Consider the following 21,464-nt stretch of genomic DNA (forward strand, 5'->3'; position numbering starts at 1 on the left):
CCTGACACCCTGGCCCCACGTTAGCACAGCACTGGGCCGTGACACGCTGCAGTAAACGCAGCATGACAGCACCTGAGCAGGCTACGTGCAGAACAGATGTCCCCTGGCTGGGGCTGGGCCGTGGCACAGCGTCACCCCATCCATTATAGATCATTTCCCTCACCACCAACAGCGCCCAGAATGGGACTGCTAAAGGAGACATTAAAGGGTTGAGAGCAGAGGAGGAGCTCGAGAGGGGAGAGCTTGATCTCTGGGCTTGTTCCCTGTCTGGGAGGTGGTGGAGCATTGGAAGGGCCTTCCTTGGCCAGCAATGCTGTGCTCACCACCCCTGTGTCCTCAGAACCCACAGCACCTTCCCTGTTGGCACCCTCAGCCCTCACATGGGTGATGGAAAGGCACCAAGTCTGCTCCTTCCTCTCCTCCTCCTCCTTCTCCTCTCTGGGGAACTCCACCTGGATCCTGGGATGGCTGCAGCAGCCTGAAACCTCCCAGCCCCATCAGCTTCCACTCTCCTGTTGACTTATTTGTTTGTTTAATTGTTCCAGCTCGCCGCCCTTACCTGGCAATCCCGCCTCATTACAGGAAACACGGGGCCTTTATTAGGGCTGTGGAGTGTCATCCAGTGTTTTCACTGAAAGTATAATTTGCCATGTATGAAAACCATTTCCCGAATTAATTTACCTACTGCAAACAGTTTGTATTAATGAAAATGCATTTTTCATGTGGGTTTGCTGGCAAAGCTGGCTGGAGCTCAAGAGCTCACTTTATCCATCCGGCGTGAGTAGGAGATGGAATTTGTTTAAAAATTAAATAAATAACACACCCACCCCCCATTTTTTAATACAATATGGCCCAGCAATAATCTCCGAGGCAGACTGCAAAGGCTGCAGAAAGCTCCATCTGTGGCATTTTAATATGCAGCATTGTCTCCCGTTTTAATATCCCCCCTTGCCCGGCTCGTGTTTGTGTAAGTGAGAGGCGAGATGCTGTCATCTTCCCGGGTCACATTTTGCTGCTCAGAACGAACAGAAGTGGAGATGGATGCAGCCATGGAGCCCTTCCCATATTAACACGCATATTTTAGAATAATTGATGCTGAATTCATTTTGCAGCCTCGTTTCTCCTCAGCCTTCCCCCACCCCCTCTTTCATATTTGCATGGAAAAAAATCCTGTGATCCGTCCAGATGGCAGCTGGAGGCTCTCAGCTGAGCTGGGCCGTGCGCTGGCTTTGGGAGGCTCCTCCTGGCCAGGCTGGGATCAGGGGCTGGAGGTGGGATGCTGATGGCTCTGCCTCTGTCTGGAGGGCAGGAAGAGCCTCTTGCTTGGATGTCACCCCAACGATGCTCAGCTGCATTTGGGGTGTCCTTCCCTGCTCCTTGGACAGAGCTGATAAAGCCAGGCTTTGTGCATGGCCAGGCCTGAGCTTTGTCTCAATTTAGAGGACATCAGGAAATAAAACCAGGGGAGCAGCATCATTCTCTGCAGAAATGTGCTCACCAAACCTCTGGGATGGGCAGAATGAGGGTTCTACTTTAAATGGTGCTTTAAAAGAAGAAGGTTTGAAATAGATTGTAAGGCTAGATTAGGAAAACTTGCTCCTGTTTGGGGATTGTCTTCAATTACTGCATGCTACCAGAAAACCCACACCAAGCTCTTTTCTGGAAGTGGAAATTAATACAGGCTTGTGGAATTTCCCTTAAGAAAATCAAGGAGAGTGTTTGAAAACGTGCAGGTGTGTTTGAGGAGATGCTCTGCAGTGCCCACAGTGTCCTTGGCCTTTGTGAGGAGCTCTGCACCAGCTCGGGGTCCAACCTCTGTCCCTGTGATCTGGCTGGGCACCTCGTGTCATTTCCCAGCCCCTCTGCAGGGTTTGTCTCTGCCCTTTGTCCCAGGAGGTGGCACTGAGCACCCCAGCCTGCTGAGCCCTGGTGTGTGCAGCTGAGCCCAGCAATAATCCTTTGCAGATAAGTGGACATTTCATGTGCTTAAAGTTAAGCCCGTGCTTAAGCGCAAGGAGGTCTCAGGCTGGCGAGCTGGGCACCCTTGGGTGGTGGTGGGCACCAGGATAGGGGGCACACCCTGGGCAGGGGGGTGAGGCTGGAGCAGGGGCTGCAGAGCCCGATCTGGGTGTGCTGCTGCCCTGAGCCTTGCAGGGTGCAGCTCTGCAGGCATTTCCTGCTGCTCTCCCGTGTCTGGGGACTCCCTAATCAAGGACATTCCTGAGCACACGTGTCACCTGCCACTCAGCACACAGCTTAACCTCATGCCATGCGTTTATCTCATTCCAGGACTACTGTCAGCAATGCCACTCTAAGCATAAACTTAATTATATCTCCTCGGGTAGCAGCGGGGAAGTGATTTATTGCTGCTTTTTGTCCCCTCCCTCCCCTCACCTCTCTGTGATTAGGCTCCTGCCTGCTGCTGTGGAGATGCTGATGTCTGGCTGCAGCTTTGCTGCGGTTGCAGAGCAGTGTCTGAAGGCAGTGCTGGCCAAAGGAGCCCTCTCAGTGGCCTCAGAGCTCCCTCTTGGTGGCCCTGTCTCTACACCCACCAAACCAGCAGGGTGGCACAGGGCACTGGCATTTTTGGGTGGCCAAGTGGGAACTCCCAGGGCTAATGCTCAATCACGCCTTTTCAGAGGATTGTTTTATTTTAAAATAATTGCTGTGCCGAGGCAGGAGTCCCCTGGCTGAAGTGGCTCCTTGGGAGCAGATGTGCCGGCTCCTCAGTGCTCCTTCAGCTCAGAGGCTGAGATTCCCCATCCAGCCCTGCTGCTGGCTGCTTTTCCCTGGCTCCATCCCCATTTCTGGGGGTGCTGACGGGAGCATCCCCACAGGAGGCTCCTGGCTGCCTTGCCCTCTGCCAGGCTCGGCTCCTGGGAAACCAGAGCAGTTTGGGGATGGTTTCTCTTCCCTGTGCCACGCACCAAGGCTCCTGCTCTCACGCTCCAGGGAAAGGGAAGGTGCTTTAATTATTCCTGCCTTCTGGAAATCTGGTAATTAGCAGCACTGCAGAGAGCAAGGCCTGGCTGGGCTTCCAAGCACTTTGAGAAGGCAGAAGCTCCTCGGTGCTTTTTAAAGACATTTTCCCTCTGAGCTGCAGCTGTGGCAGCCCTGGAGCACCTGGAGATGCCCCTGGCAGTGTGGGACAGGATGGGATTGGGGATGCACTGCCTGCCTTGGGGTCCCTTTGGCGAGTGCCCCAGGATTTTTTACAGCATCACACCAGCCCCGGTTTCAGCATGCAGAGCACAGCCCTGCCACGGCGCACTCGGAATTTCTCCATGTGGTTTTGAACAAATTGCTGATTATTTTTCCCCTCATTATTCACCTGACAGAGGAGCAGGTTGAGTAATTAGCGAAGGCGCGTGAACTTTGCGGTGTTTCCATGAATAAAACATGTGTGAGCTGGCTGGGTGCTGGCCCTGCTGCTCCAGCCTGTGCACCCACCCGTGTCTGTCAGCGAGGACATCCCTGGCCTGCGCCACTGTCCTCGTGTCACCCTCCCTGGGACAGCTCGGCTTTTGCAGTGAAAGCTCCTCCAGGCCGGGCTGCCCTGCTCACGCTGCTGCTGAGGAGTTTCTTTGTGTGCCCGTGCTGGATGCTGCAGGGGCCCCTCCTGGCTCCCAAAATCGCCCCGTGCCGTGTGAGGCGGCAGCAGCTGCTCGGAGCGGAGCGGGGCCAGCCCGGCTTCAATAGGAGCTGAACGGGAGGAATAATTTACATCCCGTCACTCTGGAGAGGCGCTCGGAGGCGGGATCTGGCTGCAGGGCTGCGGGGACAGAGGGACCCGGGCTGGGGAGAAGCGCTGAGCGTTCCCAGGCTGCTGATGGGGGAGATGTGGGCGCCTGCCCTGGACAGAAGGGCTGTGCCCAGGGTGGTCTGTCACCTTTGGAACTGGTCTGTCACCTTTGGAGATGTACATGTGAGGCTGGGGCTGTGCCCAGGGGCTCTGTCACCTTTGCTGCTGGCACGTGAGCCTGGATGCTGTGTGCCCAGCCCATGCCACCCTGTCCCTTGGCACCTCCGTGTCCCCTGCTCCCTGCTGTGCCTGCCCTCCGAGGGGACCCAGCCGCGGTGGCTCCCTGGGCTGGGCTGCCCATCCCTGAGCCCAGCTGTTCCTGCAGGAGCTGGCAGTGATGCCTCAGGCTGTCCTGGCACAGCCAGTGCTGGAAAGGCACCACTGGAGCGTGCAGAGCAGGAGGGAGCCCTGGGCAGGAGGCCAAGGGCTGAGGAGGTGTCCCCAGCTGGCGGTGGCAGTGTCCCCTCTGTCCCCACTGTCCCCACGTCCCTTGCCCTGAGCCATGCTCTGACCTGGCAGCTCTGGGGCACCCCCGGAGCCTTCAGAGCTTGCACGAGATGAGGGGAATTCATCCTGAATGGCCCTGCAGGGACGCAGAGGAGGCAGGAGCAGCACACAGCGAGCTCGAGTCTCACATTAACTGAGACAGCAGTGAGATGCAGGTCACTCTTGTGAGTCACAGGACAGTTACGGGGTCCCTGCTCTCCCCGATCACCCCAAACTGAGAGAATTACAGCATAAGGGGTGTGTGCTGTGTGTGCCACCATGCTGACAAAGAGATATCCCCCCTCCAACCCGGTGACAATACCCGAGGGTGCCAAGCCCTCGTGTTCTGCTCTGTGTTGTCCCCACCAAACCTGAACAGACCAGGAGCAGTGCTGAGAGCTAGGGCAGCCCCTGTGTCCCCTGCACTCCTGAAGGCAGGTGACAGCATGGTGTGACAGGATCTCACCTCATTTAAGGCTTGGAGTCACGCAGAGGCCGCTGCTGTCCTGGTGAGCTGCCCCAGCCCCTCGCTGCTCGTTGCCAGGAAATCACACCTGATTGCAGGGCTGGAGCGGCCTCAGCCGAGCTCAGGGACGTGTGTCAGGGTCAGGAGGATGGGATCTCTCTTCCCTGTGCCTGTGGTGTCCAAGGAGCTGCTCAGAGCTCGGTCCAGGGGTTGTGCTGCATCCCTCAGCACCTCGCTGATTCTTCTGGCCCAGAATGATTTTGAGGTCACGTTGTGAACTCTCAGAGTGATTCCCTGCTGGCTTTGGAGCCTAAACTGTTCCTCACAATGCCCAGTGCTCACACGAGGCTCCCCAGTGCCAGGAGAGAGTTATTTTGATGGGAAGGGTCCGTGCCAGGCCTGCCTCCATCAGGACTGCCAGGTTGCTGAACAAAGCCACCGGGGCTGCTTTGCTTCTTGAGCATCTAACTAGGTCAGCATCCATTTGCCTTGTCTTAATAATTATTGATAAGCTGCAGGGGATCGTGCGTGGTGCAGAGGGGGCTGGCCTGCTCCCAGCTGCAGCCCCTGCCCGGGCAGATGCTCTGCAGGGGATTTGTGCCCTGGCTCTGGTGGAGCACCGGCGTTGTTTCCCCCTGGGGATGTGAGCAGCTCCCCAGCTCTTCTGAACATTTCCAGCTCTGGAGAATGGGAGGGAATGGAGAAGGGCTGGTGGTGGCACGCTGGTGGCTTTTGTGGCTGCAGGGACCTGGCTCCCTTCTGGCCCTCTCCAAAGGGATGCTGTGGCTCACACACACGTTTCAGTTCATGTTTGCTGGTCGCTGGTGGGAAGTGAGAGCAGTGATGCCCCTGTCCCACCCCACACCTCCCTCCTCTCCTGCCACCAGCCCCGTGAGCTCTCCTGGCTGCAGGGAACACAAGCAGAAGTGGTTTTCCTCTGGAGTCACCCCCTTTGGAGGGCGGGAGATGGGGAGGAAGGATCAGAGTGTCCCACGGGCTGGGGAGGGTCACTGTGAGCTGTGCCAAGCTGCCTCCAGCCTCCAAGGCAGCTGAGCTGGGGCAATCTGTGGCTGTGCAGAGCCAGCAGTGCAGGTCAGTGGGTCTGGGGTCCCCTCCTTGGCGTGGGCTCCTCTCTGAGCCTCCATAATCAAAGCGTGCAGGCCAACTCCAGCGAGGTGAGAGGCAAAGAACAAACCCAACCACCCTCTCCAAGCCGCTCAGACTTCAGAGCTGGAGAGGAGGTTATGTCCTGGGGATTCTTTTTCTGTTGCTTTTGCAGCACTAATGAGCAGGGAGGAAGTTCCACTCTTTGTTCGAGTCGCGCTCACTGAATTTTTTTCCCCGGCGAGCGGCAGGGAGGGGAGGAGGGGATGGGATGGGATGGGATGGGATGGGATGGGATGGGATGGGATGGGATGGGATGGGAGGCACCGTGCCTGGACACGTGGGGCCACGGCAGCGAACGGCATCGTCCCACCTCAGCCCTGAGTTCCAGGTGCCACAGCTGCTTTTGGGAGGCTTTTGGGTTCTCTCATCAGAGCAAAACAAGGTCTTGCTTCAGCAGGATCCTTTCAGAGCCAGTGCAGGGCAGTGATGTGCAGCTCTCTCACAGTTATCCACGTTGCACAGAGAGTTTCTGACCTTGACTTCTTCCCGCAGTCTCTGGATAGATTTTTTATGGGGATCCTGCACCAGTTCTGCCCGTTACAGAGCTCTGTGTGCTGTTCTTGCCCTGCCAGAGACAATTCTGGCTGTAGGAGCACACAGTGTGTGAGGATGTGGGCTCTGCTCTCCCTTCCTCCCAATCCAGTGGTTTTAAAAACCACTTCAGAGCAGCCTGCATGTGAGAGCTGCTGGTAGGGCAGGGGGCTCACTGGGTGCCCTTGTTCAGGCAGGGTCTGGTAAAACTTCATCCAGCTCTTGTCTTCATCTGGGCCAGGACTGGGATGTGGCCAGGCTCAGGTTCAGGCTCAGGCTCAGGCTCAGGTTCAGGCTCAGGTTCAGGCTCAGGTTCAGGCTCAGGCTCAGGCTCAGGTTCAGGTTCAGGCTCAGGTTCAGGCTCAGGCTCAGGCTCAGGCTCAGGTTCAGGCTCAGGTTCAGGCTCAGGCTCAGGCTCAGGTTCAGGCTCAGGCTCAGGCTCAGGCTCAGGCTCAGGCTCAGGCTCAGGTTCAGGCTCAGGATCAGGGTCAGGCTCAGGCTCAGGCTCAGGCTCAGGCTCAGGCTCAGGCTCAGGCTCAGGTTCAGGCTCAGGCTCAGGTTCAGGCTCAGGCTCAGGCTCAGGATCAGGTTCAGGCTCAGGCTCAGGTTCAGGATCAGGTTCAGGCTCAGGCTCAGGTTCAGGCTCAGGCTCAGGATCAGGATCAGGTTCAGGCTCAGGCTCAGGATCAGGTTCAGGCTCAGGTTCAGGCTCAGGTTCAGGATCAGGCTTAGGCTCAGGATCAGGCTCAGGATCAGGCTCAGGATCAGGATCAGGCTCAGGATCAGGATCAGGCTCAGGCTCAGGCTCAGGTTCAGGTTCAGGCTCAGGCTCAGGCTCAGGATCAGGTTCAGGCTCAGGCTCAGGTTCAGGATCAGGTTCAGGCTCAGGCTCAGGTTCAGGCTCAGGCTCAGGATCAGGATCAGGTTCAGGCTCAGGCTCAGGATCAGGTTCAGGCTCAGGTTCAGGCTCAGGTTCAGGATCAGGCTTAGGCTCAGGATCAGGCTCAGGATCAGGCTCAGGATCAGGATCAGGCTCAGGATCAGGATCAGGCTCAGGCTCAGGCTCAGGTTCAGGCTCAGGCTCAGGCTCAGGCTCAGGCTCAGGCTCAGGCTCAGGTTCAGGATCAGGCTCAGGATCAGGATCAGGCTCAGGCTCAGGCTCAGGATCAGGGTCAGGCTCAGGCTCAGGGCTGGCTGGGCACCGTTGGCATGCACACAGGGAGGGGGCTGTGGCACTGCACACCCTTCCCACCTCGTTATCCAGATTTGATAGCGTGCAATAACAGCGCGAGGGCTGCGCTGACCGCGGCACACAGAGAGGGGGTCCCTCTCACGTGCCTCTCATTTCCCTTCCCTCTCATCACGGGAGGGTTTACTTAGCAAGCTGAAAAAATCATTACATATGCTGCTAGTGGCCTGGTTAATTAAGATCTACAGTTCTCTGGGTAGGAAAAGACGACCTATATTTACTGTATGTAGGAAGACATCTGTCAGCTCCAAGCGCGAGATATCCCAGCGCAGGTTTGTCCTGCTTTTGCAGGCTCTGAATTGCAACTGTTTTAAGCTCTGATGCAGACCAAGTTAATTTTAAGATGACTGTTACTATTCTAAACATAAGGAAGGGCATATTTAGCCTCTCAGTACTCAAGAAGGCAAAACCCCCTGCATGTTTCTAGTAATTTTTCCCTAACAGTTTGCACAAAACAACAACAACAAATCCTATTTGGTTTCTGCAAAAGAATATGTTCGAGGGTGATCGTAAAATAGATTATTTTTAAATCTGCAGATGGTTTCCACATATTCCTCCTCAGCTCACTGCAGCTTTCCACCTCAGTAAACTGGTTTGTAATTTAGCCGAGGGCTGTGGAGCAAGCGTTCTGTCGTCTTGTTTTTCTTGTTCGCCTCCTTTACCCCCCCACGCCCCCCTCTGCTTCCTGTCCCCTTTCTCTCCTCTCTCCTTGCTTCTCCCCTGCCCAGGGGCTGTCGGCGTTGGGATGGGTGTGAAGGGATGCTGAGCCACGGCTGGCTCGGCCACGGCACCCCGCACACCCCGTGGGCAGCACTGTGGGGAGATCCAGGGGCTGGGATTGGGGCTGGGGGAGCCCAAACCACGCTCCCCCTTCACTCCTCACTGGGGAAAGCTCTGCCACCCTGGGCTGCTCCCATCCACAGCACCCCCTCCAGCTGAGGGAGTCATGGGGGGCTCAGGCCGTGGGGAAAGGGTGAGGGGTGCACAGCCCTGGAGAAGATAATTAGAGGAAGGATGCACTCCGAGTTCTGCAATGGCGGCTCCCCCCTCCCCCCGCTCCCTGGAAGAAAACACTGCTTTTTTTATTTCTTTGTTCTTTCACGGTTCGGCATTATAATTATTGAGATTTCACTGCAGGGCAAAATGATCATTTGACAATGTAAGTGGGGAAAATAATTCTCGTGTTATCCAGCAGCCTCACTCTTATTATAATTATGGCGAAACTCCTGCAGACTGAAGTGGGGGCAAAGAATTTCCTCCTATGTGGTGTTTGGCTTTTCAAGATTTCTCGAGATTTGATTGCAGATGGGAGAATTTTTTCCCCCTCCCATCAATAATCCGAGGTTGGTGATGGATGGCGAAGGACCAGGGTACCTGTTGTTTTCCCCTTTGTTTTCATTAGGCATTTTCCATTTCTGTCATTCTCGGCGCCGGTGATGGATTTTTATGAGCAAATATCTTGGTTCGAGCCATTCGGAATTGTTTGCACAGTAATGTCTGCAGCAGCAGCAAAACCCAATTAAAAAATCAGAGGAAATTTGATGCAAAACTGCAAATCAGCCCCTCTCAAGATGGGGGACAATGATGGCTCATTGTGTGCTGAGGCAGATGGTGGGGCTGGGTTAACCTGCCTTGGGTTCACCCTGCATTGGGCTGGGTTCACCTGCCCTGGGCTGGGCACCTGGGACTGGGTTCACCTGGCTGTGGCTGGGTTCACCTGCCCTGGGCTGGGCATGAGGGGCTGGGTTCACCCTGCATTGGATGGGCAGGGAAGGGTGGGTTCACCTGCCTTGGGCTGGGCACCTGGGGCTGGGGCCATGGAGGTTTCTCCCTTTGGCTGTGGGCAGCGCCGTGGTGTTGAGGGTGCTGTTGGAGAATCTCCAGATTCTTTGTGAGCCATCCTGCCCAGGGCAGTGTGGCCACCACATTTCCTGTTCCATCCTCCATCCCATGCCATCCTCTATCCCGTGCCATTCTCCATCCCGTACCATCCTCCATCCTCCATCCCATCCTCTATCCCGCGCCATTCTCCTCTATCCCGTGCCATCCTCCCTCCCGTGCCATCCTCCCTCCCATGCCATCCTCTATCCCATATCATCCTCCATCCCGTGTCATCCATCCCATGCCATCCATCCCATGCCATCCTCCCTCCTGTGCCATCATCCATCCTGTGCCATCCTCCATCCTATTCCATCCTCCATCCCTTGCGACGCTCCATCCCATGCCATCCATCCCGTGCCATCCTCCCTCCTGTGCCATCCTCTGTCCCGCAGTGCCAGCCTGGTGCCCAGCATCCCTCAGCATCCCTCTCGGGCTGGCAGCCGTGGCAGGGAGCACGGCGTGGTGGCACGGAGGTCTGGCTGTCCCCTGCCCGCCCGGGGCTGATGGGAACGAGCTGACAGAACACAGGCAGCATTAGCCTAATTATGGCCATACCCGCTACCTCTGCGTGGAATTTCCTTTCTTAGCGACTTCCTGTTTTCCTCTTTGAGATGCAAATTTTTGCACAGTCCTCGATCCAGATTTTCTCCTCATTAGCATGAAATCTGACTAGTTCCGCGGTTTTTTAAATAGCAAATGAAAAAAAAAAAAAAAAAGAAAAAGAAAAAAAAAAGAAAATTAAACGCTGTGCACAAAGTAGCGGCGAAGCCCCCCCGTGATTCTCGGGGGCAGGGGGTGGAGGGGCTGGTGAGGATTTTTGGGAATCACTCAGGCACAGCCGCGGTTTTCCACGCCAGGCTGCTCAGCTGTGCTTGGGATGCGGGGTGCGGGGTGCGGGGTGCGGGATGCGGGATGAGCACGGAGGGGCGGCGGGCACAGCCCCTGCCCACCCCCCTGAGCTGGGCACACACAGCTCCAGCCTGTGGACCGCGGTGTTTCCTTTGCCTTCCTCCAGGTAAACGAGACTCGTCGTAACAGGAGGTTAAAAGAAAAAAAAAAAAAAAAGAAAAAAGTAAAAAAGTAAAACCCGGCGCTCCAAAAATCCCGTTTCGAAATGAGTGTTCTCTTGGTGGATTTTATACGTTTTTATGCCTGCCGTAATCCCAGCCCGCTGCAGCTCAGCGCTGCTGATGGAGCCGGAGCAGACGGCACCGTTTTGTGCTAAATGTCGCTCTAGTAATGCTCAGCTCCGCTCGGAAATAGAAATACAACCCCGGCTGGCGTGCGGCGTGGTGAGCCGGGCTCGGAGCTGCCCTGCTCCCCTGCCGGCGCCCCGATGCTCCGGGAATGCCTTTTGCCTTTTGGATGCTCCGGGAATGCCTTTTGCCTTTTGGATGCTCCGGGAATGCCTTTTGCCGTTTGCCTGGCATCGCCTCCCCCTCCCCAGCTCCCTGCCCAGCCCCTCCCTCCCCGCCGCTTTCCACCACATAATGAGTTTGATAAGAAATTGTCTCGTTAACAGGATTAGCCATGGAAATCTCTAGTCCCCTCCTATTCATTTTGTAATGCTCTTCATCCTGTTCTGTAATTTTCTGCTGGTATTAGGCGGCTCCGGACCACCTCGGGAGATTAATTCCTCCTCCTTTGGCACTGCCAGCGTGCCCGGTGACAGGGGCTGCTCCATGGGCAAGCCCCTGGCCCCCACCAGGGGATTCCTCCTCCTCCTCCTCTTCCTCCTCCTCCCCCGTGCTCTGGTTCGGTGAAAGCGTGCCACTCCCAAAGTCACTTACGCGAACAAACCCAAGTGTCCCCAAACACTGCTGGGTTTGGCTGCCAAGCGCTCCGGTGACTCAGAGGTGGATTAAAACCCGGAGAGGCAAACTGTGCTCTCCCTCACACCCGTGCGAATCCATCTCCGTGGGCAGCATAATTCCGGATTTACTTCTAGGAACATGACTTGCAAGACTGGCCCTTGGGTAAATAATGACTCTTGATTTAATAACTCCTGCCAGCCCTGCAGGATACCTCACTTCCGAGGCAGCTAATAGAGAGAGATCTTCCATAACATCTGTTTGCCCAATTTTGCCGACTCGTGAGACTGGATCTGGGAGGCAGCAGAGGCTGCCCACTGCCAGTGAGTGCAGTGAGGATGGAAAACACCGGGGAAACACGGTGCGGAAAACATCGGGGAAACACGGTGGGTGCTCCCGGTGCTCCACTGCAGCCACGTGCTGGCTGCTCACACCCGGATGCAGGATGGGCACTGCCAGCTCCTGATTGTGCCCATAATTTGTTCTGGTGTGTGTTTTCCTAAGCCCTGAGAAGAAAATCCCCGGTTTCGCTGGAAAACCTCTCCGCTAGCCCAGCAGTCCCTGTGCAGTGTCCTGGGCACCCCCAGGGCAGGGTGACAGTGGTCGGTGACACATGCCTCTGGTTTCCATCCTGTTGCAAAAATGTGATGCTCAGAAATCCCCTCCAGTGTTCCCTTTTGGATTTTTTGGTTTGTCAGACCCCGGAGCCCCAGGAGAGGGAACCTGGCACAAAGAGCTGCTGGACAGCAGTGTGACACTGAGGTGACAATGACGCCCTCCTTGTAAACCTTTCCTGCTTTTTCTTCTCTCTCTTGTTTCACGTCTCCCTCTCAGAAAAGCCATTTAAATGTAATTCTGTTCTTAAGCCCTGTCCCTCATGCATGCCTAATGAACAGCCGGCAGAGGTGCCGGAAACGGCCCGAGCAGGATTCAATCTCGCCGAGTGCCGACAAGTCATTTGGAAGGAGCCCTGGGAGCGCGCCCAGTTTTATTACAGCGTAATTAGAAATAAAATCTTGTTGCGGGAGGAGAATGAGAGATGGGTGTTAATCCTGTGACGGGAGGAGATGGAGCCGTGCTTATTAAGGAGATTAGGGAGCGGAGGTGGAGAGCCCGTCACGAGTGCCCGATTTCCAGCCCTCCTCTGCCGTTCCCTCTGCCCGGACTCCCGCAGAAACCATCGGGAAAAGGGAAAGGGAAAAGGGAAAAGGAAAAGGGAAAAGGGGCAGTGCTCCTAGGGGAGGAGGAGGAGGAGCCCGAGCTGCGGGCACAGCTGGCACCGCTCGCGTTACAAATGCCCGTGACTCCTCCGGGTGCGAACCCTTGGCTGAGCTCACAGCCCTGCTGCCTTTGGAAGGGCTGCGAGCAGCGACGGCCCCGCAGCTCCCCTGGGATCCCCACGGCAGGCAAACACGTAAATAAATCTGTCAGATTCGTGCAGGTCCTATGAAATTTGCATCGGGCTCGGCTCGCGGCTCCTCTTTAACATCTCCGCCAGGGAGGGATGCAGGGAGCTTTAATCTCAGTGCCCGGCCCAGGCCCCCTCTGCTCTCAGCGTTTGCTGTGGCACGAGCTGGGCTCAGCCTGCTGAGATGAAGGCAGCTCTGGAGCATGGGCACCGATGCCAGCCCCCTCCTGTGCCCTGTGCCCCCTGCCCCGCTGGGCACGGTGTCCCAGGACTGTGGCTGTCCCCGGAGGTAGGTGGTGATCATGGTCGGACAGGATTTCCCATCCAGGCTGGGTTTTGTGTGGATGCTCCTTGTCCCCAGGACTGTGGCTGTCCCCGGAGGTAGGTGGTGATCATGGGGCAGGCAGGATTTCCCATCCAGGCTGGGTTTTCTGCGGATGCTCCTTGTCCCCAGGCGAGCTCCATGCCGGGCAAATGGCATCCTGGAGCAGCAGCCACAGCAGAGAAGTGCCGCTGTGGCAGCGGTGGAAAATTACAGGCTTTGCTCTTTGGGGCTTCCCCCTCCGTGCCTTCCCCCCGGGAGGCGTTTGTCACTTTAAACGTGGCCACAAATAGCAGCAAACACTTATTGGATTTGTTTGGGATGCCTTGGGATGCTCATGCTCCGAGTATGGCTAATTCATAAACGCTGGCACCTATTGATTCTGCAGCAGTACCAAGGGAAAGTTATCTCATTAGTCTTATGAACTATAAACGTGCTCCCTCCTGCAGCCCTGACCCCGTTGTTTTGATAAATCTATATTGGATAGAGCAGGAGCTGGTAACCTGCACGGGCTGCAATCTTTCTCTTGGAATTGGGAGACCCTTGGGAACGATGCTGGGGTTTCAGGGCAGCTGGGTGTGGGAGAGGTGTGTGTGCACTCAGTGAGAGGCCCCCTCTCACCCTAATGCTTTCCCCAGGTGAGGGGCCAGGTCCTGGGAATTCAGGTGGAATTTAGCTCGTGCTGGGCTCTTGGTTTGATCCAAGAGCCTCCAAAGGTAGCAGCTCAAGTCTATCTGGAAGAGTTATTAGAGGCACATCAGCCTGGCCACGGACGTGCTTAATCCTCTGCTTCCTGTAAAGCCTTTCCACCTCCTGGCAGGCAGAGAGATCTGATTCTGTTTGGAGCCCTGCGACGTTAATCTGCCTGGCAAACTCAGCAGTAAGTCACTTGGGTGAGGTCTGTTGGAGCTGTCACATCAGTTACAGCCCCCCGAGCATCTCCCCTGAGCCAGCAGAACGTTCCTCGACAGAGCCGCTTGTCCCCTCCCAGGAAAAAGGAAAAAAAAAAAAGGAAAGGAAGCTGTGCTGCCAGCTTGGGTGGATCTCACACGTGATGGAACAGTGTCACCACACCGTGCGAGAGGCAGATGCCTCCTGTCACTCCACGGAGGAGATGTGGATGCTGCACCCGCAGGGTTTCTGCCTGTTCTGTCCCCGGGGAGGCTGTTGAGGCTGGAGCCCATGCAGAGCCCGGATCTCGGGCACAAGGCTTTGTTCCCGGCCCGGAGCACGGCAGCGCGGGGCTGTGGATCCCCAGGCACGGCCGAGGGTGTGGGCTGGGGCTGCCAGCGCCTGGCAAAATACAGCCCCGTTCCCATGGAAACCGGCTCCCCCCACCTCAAACTCCAGTGCAGCCGATGTTCTCCGCTTACTGGTTTGATGGGAGATGAAAAATTAATGTTTGATTTGCATCTTATTGCGGTGCCGTGGGACCACTCCCCCGGCCCTTCGGCGGGGGTCTCACAGAGCCCGGGGCGGCTCCCGCTGCCGGTGGAGCCCAAATGCCCAAATCCCGCAGGGCCGGTGCCAGCTGCGGGGCATGTGCTGCCATGCTGGGGCTGGCACGCCGTGGTGGCATGGAGCTTTGGGCTGAGGAACCCCAAACCCTCCCGGCAGCGATGGAGTCGCAGGAGCGCTGCTGGAGGTGTGGGGATGGCAGCTCCTGGGGCTGGGGCTGCTGCTCGTGTTCCTGCTGCTCCCAGGGAGCACCAGCACAGGGTGCCAGCCTGGCGGTGCCTGTGACCCTGTTAGCCACGGCTGACTGGTGTTATGATTAATTGTTTGCTGTTTATTTGCTGTTTGGAGTCCTCCACTGCCATGTATGGAGCAGTTGGAGTCAAGCACACACATCTGGCTGAGCCACGGCTGGAATGGGTGATGCCAGCACAGCCTGGCACTGCCATTGCCTTGGCTGGTGCCAGGGACCCTCCCTGGTTCCCTGGGTGAGGATCTCTGCTTTCTGCTGCTCTGTCGCCTGCACAATTTGCAGGGAATTGGGCCTGGGGTCCTGCCCAGGCTGTGGGAGCCAGAGTGCTCTGGGAGCATCTGCCTCTCGTCCTCTCTCACTCGTGCTTACTCTGCACTCCTGAGTTTGACCATGGAGCTTTCTTCTTGCCTGAATTGAGAATATCCAGGTGCTTCCTAAAGGTGCTGGAAGTAGAAACAGTTGTTTGGCCTCATCAGCTAGATCCTGGCTTAGCAGGCATTGTGCAGGGCTTGAGGGAGCCATTTGCAGATGTTGCTGATTTACAGGCTGGGTTTAAAGGTTTTCACTCTGAGCATTCAGCTGCACTAAATTACCTTCTGCAGCCGTGGGGTTTGGTCGGGGGTGGTTTGGCTGGCAGCACGGTGCAGCCGAGCAGATGGAGCATCCCATCCCAGCTGAGACTGGCGCTAGAATAAACCCCAGAGCCCCACAGAGCTGGGGGTGCAAGCCTTGCTTGGCACGGAGGGGCAGGGCCAAGTGCTTTCCAGGTGGGCAGGGAGCCTCTCCAGAGCCCCAGCTTATCCTGCTCTCCATGCAGCCACTACACAGGCCTTTCTATTGGTGTTAATTACTGTTATAATTCATGATGAATTACAGGGGTCAGGAGCCAGCCAAAGACTCTTTCCCCTTGTGCCAGGCTCCAAAACCAGCTGGCCTGAGGGGGCTGCTCTCCCGCCACCCTCCTCCGGGGTTCCAACATCAGCTCAAGCCCTTATTTGTTTTCACATGATTCTAAGTAAGTTAAGCTAATTATTAACTCAGCGGGACGGATTCACTTTTAATTGCGGTGTTGCCATGGAGCGCGTGGCACGGTGGCGGCGGAGCAGGAGCAGGAGCAGCGTGTGCCGGAGCTGTGCCACCCGCCCCGCTCCCCTCTGCAGCCACGGCCCGCCCGAACCGAGCCCCGCGGGTCCAGGTGTGTGTGGAGACACCCAGAGCCACCTTTACACCTGAGCAGGGGTGTGTGGTTACACCCAGGTGGGTGTGTGTGTGTGGTTACACCTGTACAGGTGTGTGTGGTTACACACAGGCAGGTGTGTGTGCTTACACCTGTACAGGTGTGTGTGGTTACACACAGGCAGGTGTGTGTGTGCTTTACACCCGGGCAGGTGTGTGTGGTTACACACAGGCAGGTGTGTGTGCTTACAACTGTACAGGTGTGTGTGCTTACAACTGTACAGGTGTGTGTGCTCACACCGGGGCAGGTGTGTGTGTGCTCACACCGGGGCAGGTGTGTGTGTGCTTACACCGGGGCAGGTGTGTGTGCTTACACCGGGGCAGGTGTGTGTGTGCTCACACCCGGGCAGGTGTGTGTACTTGGCTGGGGGAGTGATGGATGGATGGAGGCGGTGCCCACAAACGCCGGGGCTGCCGTTGCACACACGAGGTTCCTGTGGCTCACCCAACTTCACCACCCTGCCTGAAACTTCAGCCACAGCTGCGCCCCGATGTGCTGGGGGTGCAGGGAGGTGGAGCAGGGTCCCTCTTTCCCTGCCACAGCTCGGAGTGCAGGGACTCTGCCTGACCCGGGCGCTCGGCCTGGGGCCGGGGGAGGCTCGCTCACTCTTCTCCTCCCTTTGTGTCTCCAGAAAATAGGTTTTTTATTACTTCTTATGGAGGTTTGTACATATCGGACGTGCAGAAGGAAGATGCCTTGTCCACCTACAGGTGTATCACCAAGCACAAGTACAGCGGCGAGACGCGGCAGAGCAACGGCGCCCGCCTCTCCGTCTCAGGTGAGCCCGTGCGGCTGCCGGGGTGGGCGGGGGGCGGACTCTGTGCCCGGGAGGGTGCCCAGCCCTGCCCTGCCCTGCCCTGCCCTGCCCTGCCCGCTCCCCTCTTTGCCGCCCCGCACAGGGAGCGCTGGCACCGCCACCTGGGGTCCCCGCAGCCAGGGGACATCCCGGAGCGGGGCGGGCGGTGCCGCGGGGGGCTGGCAGTGCCCGGGCCGTGCCCCCCAGCCCGCAGCCCCCCAGTTCGCCGGGCACGGCGGTGGCGGTGCCGCGCGTCCCCCCGAGCGGGAGGCGACGGGGCGGGCGGCGATGCGATGTGACAGCCCGCGATGTGAGCAGCCTGACGCGATGTGACGAACATGCAAGCGATACTGCGGCGGAGGCAGTGCAGTCCGGAGTGCCGGGTGTCTCGGGGCGCTCCCGGCTCCGCTCGCTGCCCAAATTACTCCGCTCGGCAGGGAGGAGGGAGGGAGGGAGGGAGTTCGCCCTCTCGCAGCCGCTCGGCGCGGCGCGCCCGCTCCCTGCCATATGCTGTTCCCATCCTCGGGTGCTCCCGCACCGGCTCCTCGAATTAACCCCCCGGAGGGCACGGAAGGGATGCGGGGCTTGCCGGATCTTGCTTCTTGGGGTTCCAGCCGTGCCCGTCTTGCCACACATCCCGGCGGTGCCTGGGTGTCCCGGGTGGATCATTCCCATCCGAGCGCTCCGATCTGGCCCGGTCCCCTCCCGGTCTCTGTCATTATTTACACGTCACGGCGTTTTACTTCTGCTTGGGAGTAATGAAAGAGGTTTTTTTCCCCTGGAATTTAATTTCACGCCTGAGACTTAGTGATTAATTTTCTCCTTTCCCAGCTGCGTGATGGGCCCTTTTGCTTGTAAATTTTGAAATGTGCCACAAAATTTGTGTATTTTGCACCAATTAGGTGTCACCTTGAGTAATTCCTCCGATGCTGAGTTTATTCCTCCCATCAGCTATTTAGGAATTGGTTTTCCACCTGCCTGTGTGTGTTGTCCTGCCAAGGGCTGTGCTGGCCGGGTGGGACAGGGCACCCCGCGCTCAGCAAGGATGACGGGGTGCATCCTGCACTCCTCTGTGGCAGAGCCAGCAGTTCAGGGGAGTGGGGAGAGCCAGTCTCTCATGGATGGTGCTGACTGGGCACGGTGTCACCATGCCAGGGGGTTCACAGCATCTCTGAGACACGTCCCTTCCTCCTCTTCCCCGGCTGAGCCCAGTTCCTCTCGCACCCCAGACCCGGCGGAGTCCATCCCCACCATGCTAGACAGCTTCCAGTCCAGGGAGGTGAAGGCGGGCCGGCTGGTGGAGCTGCCCTGCATCGCCTCGGGCTACCCCAACCCGGCCGTGCGGTGGATCAAGGACGGGCGGCCGCTCCCCGCCGACAGCCGCTGGAGCAAGCGCATCACGGGGCTGACCATCAGCGACCTGCGCGTGGAGGACAGCGGCACCTACATCTGCGAGGTGACCAACACCTTCGGCTCCGCAGAGGTCACGGGCACCCTCACGGTCATAGGTGAGAGCCGGCGGGAGGAGCGGTGCGGGGGGGGCTCGGTCCTGCTGCCTTCTGGCACGCAAAGCCTTTATCAGTATTTAGCTTTAGAGGTTTATACAGCTGTATAAACAACAGCCTTGTGTTTTGGCACAGCGTTTGGCTCGCTGGAAGCCACTGTCTTGCACATGTCCGACGTGTTGGGTGCTTCTGTGCTTTGCTTTGTTGATTTACATAAAATTTATGTCGATTTACATAAAATAAGCTCTAGCCAAACAGTAAATACCATCTGGGCAGGCCAAGTATTTATCACGTGCTGTTTTCCTGGGGGTTCCTCCTGTCACCGGGATCCTGGCAGTACCAGAGGCACTGTGCCTGCCTTACCTGGAGCACGGTGCCAGCCGGGCACTGCCAGCCTGCTGTGTCCCCAGCCCAGCACTGTGCCACGTCTTCTTCCAGCCATCCTGCCACCTCCCCAGAGTACCCCTGCCGAGGGCCTGGGGCTGATGATGAAAGCAGGGGCTGCCAGCAGCAGGGACAGTGGCAGGGCCACCTGCCTCGTTGTGCGGTGACATTTACAGCACAGCCGGGCTGGCGCTGCTGGGGCAGGAGGAGCAGAGAGCGCTCAGCGGGGATGAGAGCCTCCCACAGCACTGCCAACGCCTCTCCCCTCTCTCACAGACCCTCTGCGTGTGACCCTCACACCAAAGAAGCTCAAAACGGGCATCGGCAGCACCGTCATCCTCTCTTGTGCCCTCAGCGGCTCCCCCGAGTACGTCATCCGCTGGTACCGCAACACGGACCTGGTGGCGGTGGATGACTACATCTCCATCCGAGGCATCAGCAACGAGACCCTGCTCATCACGGCCGCCCAGAAGAGCCACTCGGGCGCCTACCAGTGCTTTGCCACCCGCAAGTCCCAGACGGCACAGGACTTCTCCATCATCACGCTGGAGGGTGAGCTGCCTTCCCGGCCTGGGGGCTCCTTCCTCTGCCCCTCTCTGAGGGGATGCTTTGTGCATGGCTGGGGGGCAGAGAGTCCCACTGGGATGGGGGTCCTGAGGCTGCTGCCAGCCTGTTGCTGGGCCCTGTGTGCTGTCTGCAGGGGCACAGCATGAGGAAGGACCAAAATAAGGTTGACTTGCCACCCCCAGCCCCATGACACCTCATTCACCAGGCAGCCTCCCTGATCCAGCCCACTGAGCGTTTGGATAAGGGATGGGCTCCGCTGAGGGAGGCGGCATCAGTGTCCCCTCGCCCCTGTCTGCATGTCCCTGCCACAGGGACCCCAGCACAGCCACGCATGTGTCCCCAGCGGGGCTCCTGTCCCGGCTGACCCTGGGGTGGGAGCTCAGTGCCATCCTGCTGGCGGGTGACTGCTGCTGCCTGTGGCTGCCGCTCCCTGACCCCCGTCCCGCTGGGTGCCCCCCAGATGGGACCCCCCGCATCGTCTCCTCCTTCAGCGAGAAGGTGGTCAACCCCGGGGAGCAGTTCTCCCTGATGTGTGCCGCCAAGGGGGCCCCGCCACCCACCGTCACCTGGGCGCTGGACGACGAGCCCATCCCGCGGGACAGCGGGCACCGCTCCAACCAGTACACCATGTCTGATGGCACCACCGTCAGCCACATGAACGTCAGCAGCCCGCAGATCAAGGACGGCGGCGTGTACCGGTGCACCGCGCGGAACTCGGTGGGCAGCGCCGAATACCAAGCGCGAATAAACGTAAGAGGTGCCTGTCTACTTTTAAATATCAGAATAGGACTTTTACCGGGCTTTTATTTTTGTTCTTGGTTCTTCTGTTCCCCGGCTGATCGCTCCTCCTCGCCTCTCCCTCTTCTTCCCCTGGCTGCCCCAGCCTCACCCCCTGAGCCCTGCCACGCTCCTCGCACACCTGCAGGGTTGAGCTTCTCTGATGCTTCAAGCAGGGAGTTTAACCCAGTGGAAAGCAATTCCAGAGGCTTGGAGAGCTGGAGCTTGGCTTTGCAGAGTCAAAGGGCGGCACTGTCCACACTGGGGTCCGCTCTCACTCTGCTAAGCCCTGCCCTGGGGTCTGCACAGGGTGGGCAGGCACCCCTTGAGGGACCCCACCATGGAGAAGGAGGTGGCAGGCCCAGAAGTGTCCCAGGTCCCCTGTGCTCTGCCAGCTGCCCCCGTTCCCTACCAGAGCCCCACTCCTTGGCAGCCACCGCGCCTGGTGGCACCAGGATCTCCATGACAAACGATGATGAGGCAGCACGTGAAATCGTGGAAAATGAGCTTTGATTTGTCATGTCTGTATTTTCTTTGTCTGCTAAAAGCCATGGCCGCGTTAATCACCGTGTTATTACGGCTGCAGCACGCCGCTCGGTGTGTTCTGGGGAGCGCTCTCAGGCACGGGGTATGCTATAAGCCCCTGCCCATTAATAATACCCAATTAAAGCTCCCAGGCTTACAGGTGGGAGCGAGACAAGATAAGGGAGCGTTTATTTGTCTGCTGAGAATGAGGGTTGAAGGGCTGTGTTTGTCTGTGTCTCAGGTTTGAAATGGATCTAGTGGCTTTTTGGCTGGGATCCCAGGAGAGTCGGAATTTTGCTGCCGTTTACTGCTGAATTTGGAGGAAGTTCATCCCTCAGCCAGGAGAAGCCAGAGCAGCGTTTTCAATGAGGATGTTCCCTTGTCTCTCTTTTCCCCCTTTCTCAGCTCTTGATGGGCTGTCACTAGATAAGATTCAGGTTTCTTTTTCGGTGGCACAGAGCATGTCCCTCAAACAGGCCCAAGACACGGTTACAGAGCCAGATGCTAATTCCTTTCTTTCTGCTCCTTCTCTTAATGTGTCCTAGAATGAAAAACACTGTCCATCAGCTGATCCTGAGTGCCTGTTAAGCTGTTATCTTGCTACACCCTCAGGATGAGGAGTCAAGACAGGGTTAATCTTTAGATTACTTCGCTGTTTTATGCAGCGACTGGGAGAACAATGTAATTATTGATGCATGAAACCTCTCGTTTAAAGGCTCACCTGCAGCATTCTCCAGTCCTCAGGCAGCTCCAAAGCCAGACAGAGACTGGTGGCTGTCTGGCTTTTCAGTGACATGCAGGTTGGCAGTGGGGGGCGCAGAAAGGTGGGGTTCAAGGAGGTG

General features: G+C 57.5%; 1 protein-coding gene across 1 annotated transcript in view; it reads left to right on the plus strand.

The window, feature by feature from the left end:
* Positions 1-21,464, plus strand: part of DSCAML1 (DS cell adhesion molecule like 1) — a 99,126-nt gene that overhangs the window by 53,213 nt on the left and 24,449 nt on the right. Inside the window, exons 4-7 of the mRNA XM_059488324.1 lie at positions 16,700-16,846; positions 18,094-18,372; positions 19,030-19,305; positions 19,781-20,077. Coding sequence (XP_059344307.1) covers positions 16,700-16,846; positions 18,094-18,372; positions 19,030-19,305; positions 19,781-20,077 — 999 coding nt within the window. The remainder of the gene's footprint in view (positions 1-16,699; positions 16,847-18,093; positions 18,373-19,029; positions 19,306-19,780; positions 20,078-21,464) is intronic.

Source organism: Ammospiza nelsoni, chromosome 24 (genome assembly GCF_027579445.1).
Source record: "Ammospiza nelsoni isolate bAmmNel1 chromosome 24, bAmmNel1.pri, whole genome shotgun sequence".
In the NCBI taxonomy this organism is placed as follows: domain Eukaryota; kingdom Metazoa; phylum Chordata; class Aves; order Passeriformes; family Passerellidae; genus Ammospiza; species Ammospiza nelsoni.